Source organism: Propithecus coquereli, unplaced genomic scaffold (assembly GCF_000956105.1).
Source record: "Propithecus coquereli isolate 6110/MARCELLA unplaced genomic scaffold, Pcoq_1.0 Scaffold163, whole genome shotgun sequence".
In the NCBI taxonomy this organism is placed as follows: domain Eukaryota; kingdom Metazoa; phylum Chordata; class Mammalia; order Primates; family Indriidae; genus Propithecus; species Propithecus coquereli.
Window position 1 is genome coordinate 265,054 of NW_012140858.1, and position 1,507 is coordinate 266,560.

The 1,507-nt window shown below is 33.2% G+C and overlaps 1 protein-coding gene across 1 annotated transcript in view; it reads right to left on the reverse strand.

Moving 5' to 3' along the window:
• Positions 1-1,507, reverse strand: part of SVEP1 (sushi, von Willebrand factor type A, EGF and pentraxin domain containing 1) — a 239,569-nt gene that overhangs the window by 32,380 nt on the left and 205,682 nt on the right. The window contains exon 34 of the mRNA XM_012641129.1: positions 68-288. Coding sequence (XP_012496583.1) covers positions 68-288 — 221 coding nt within the window. The remainder of the gene's footprint in view (positions 1-67; positions 289-1,507) is intronic.

The following is a 1,507-nucleotide window of genomic DNA, read 5'->3' on the forward strand; positions in this document are numbered from 1 at the left end:
TATATATATACACATACACACACATATATAGGAGTTACACCTTCTAATTAAGACAATCTTACCTGACATGTTGATATGTTAACTCCCTCATAGGTATAACCTTCTGCACATGACAAAGAAACTTGCTTATTCACACTGAAATCATCCCCATGAACAAGTATATGTGTTATGTTTCCTGGAAGAGGACATTTTTTAGGACTACAGGAGATTCTCTCAGGGAACCAATGGCCATCTTTCTGACAGGTGAATGTATCTATATCTTTGTCCATCGTATAACCTTCCAGACATCTGCAATTGAAATGCAAAAATGAGCACCTTAAAGGAAGTACTATACAGTCCCTGACCTATTCTTGGATTTAAGAAGCTGTTACAAGGCTCAGTAGACATTTTATGCAATATATCAAATATGATTCAAATGTCAGGTAGACGACATTTCATACAAAAACACCAATATAATAATGACAACCAGATCAATCCTTAGTTATCCACATGAAAGATTAGCTAAGTTCAAAGTTCAAGTATTGTTATTTACCTTTGTGGTGGATAATATCATTATTGAATTCATTTTTATTCTGAAAATAGCTAACAGTTCAAGAAATTCTAAACAAAGTCCAAAATAGACTCAACTGTTAGTAAGAATATGATATAATATTTATTGAATATCTACTTTGTGCCAGGCATTGTTCTAGCACTGTAAAGAGTATCTGTTTTAATCTTGATTATTAGGCATTATCATGTAACTGTAGTATTGGTGTTCAAACTCAAGTCAACCTGGCTCTAAAATCCTCTACAATTTTTAAAATTCGCATTTATTTATTCAGCAAACATTTACACAGCACTTATATTCTAATAACTGTTCTAAGTGCTCTACAAATATTAACTCATTAAATTTTCATGTCAGCCTTATGAAGAGGTGCTGTTATTATCTTTATTCCTATTTCGCAGACAATGAAATTGACACCAGAGATTAAATAGCTTTCTCAAAGCCACACAGCTAAAGAGTAATAGAGTTGAGTTCCTACCTATTATTAAAAAGGCATTGTCGTAACTGCTTTTACCACTATACTATACTACCTTTTTAATGAAACCATTTAATTATTTAACATTTATCCTTGGATAACATTTTTTTAAATTTCACAAATTACCAGGCCAGGTAGGAGTCACAGGTTTTGCAAACTTGGAATGATCTGTTTATTTCACAACAGGTAAAGATCTGAAAGATAATGTCATCAACACACAACAAGGAATAGAAAACAGGGCAGTCTTGAGAAGCAGGTGGCATTATGGCTTCTTGAAATATCTGACACATCAACATCCAAACAGAAATTTTAAAATGTATGTACTTCCAAAGCAAGGAATAATACATATTTTTGTTTGCTCAGTGTGTGATCCACTACTCTTTGGCTTCCTTATCATTGTGGCCCTCCCTTGGATCTACTCGTTACTGCAATTAAGAAAATATGAAAGTGAGGCTAACATGTCTACAACAGAAATGCTTAAGACGAGT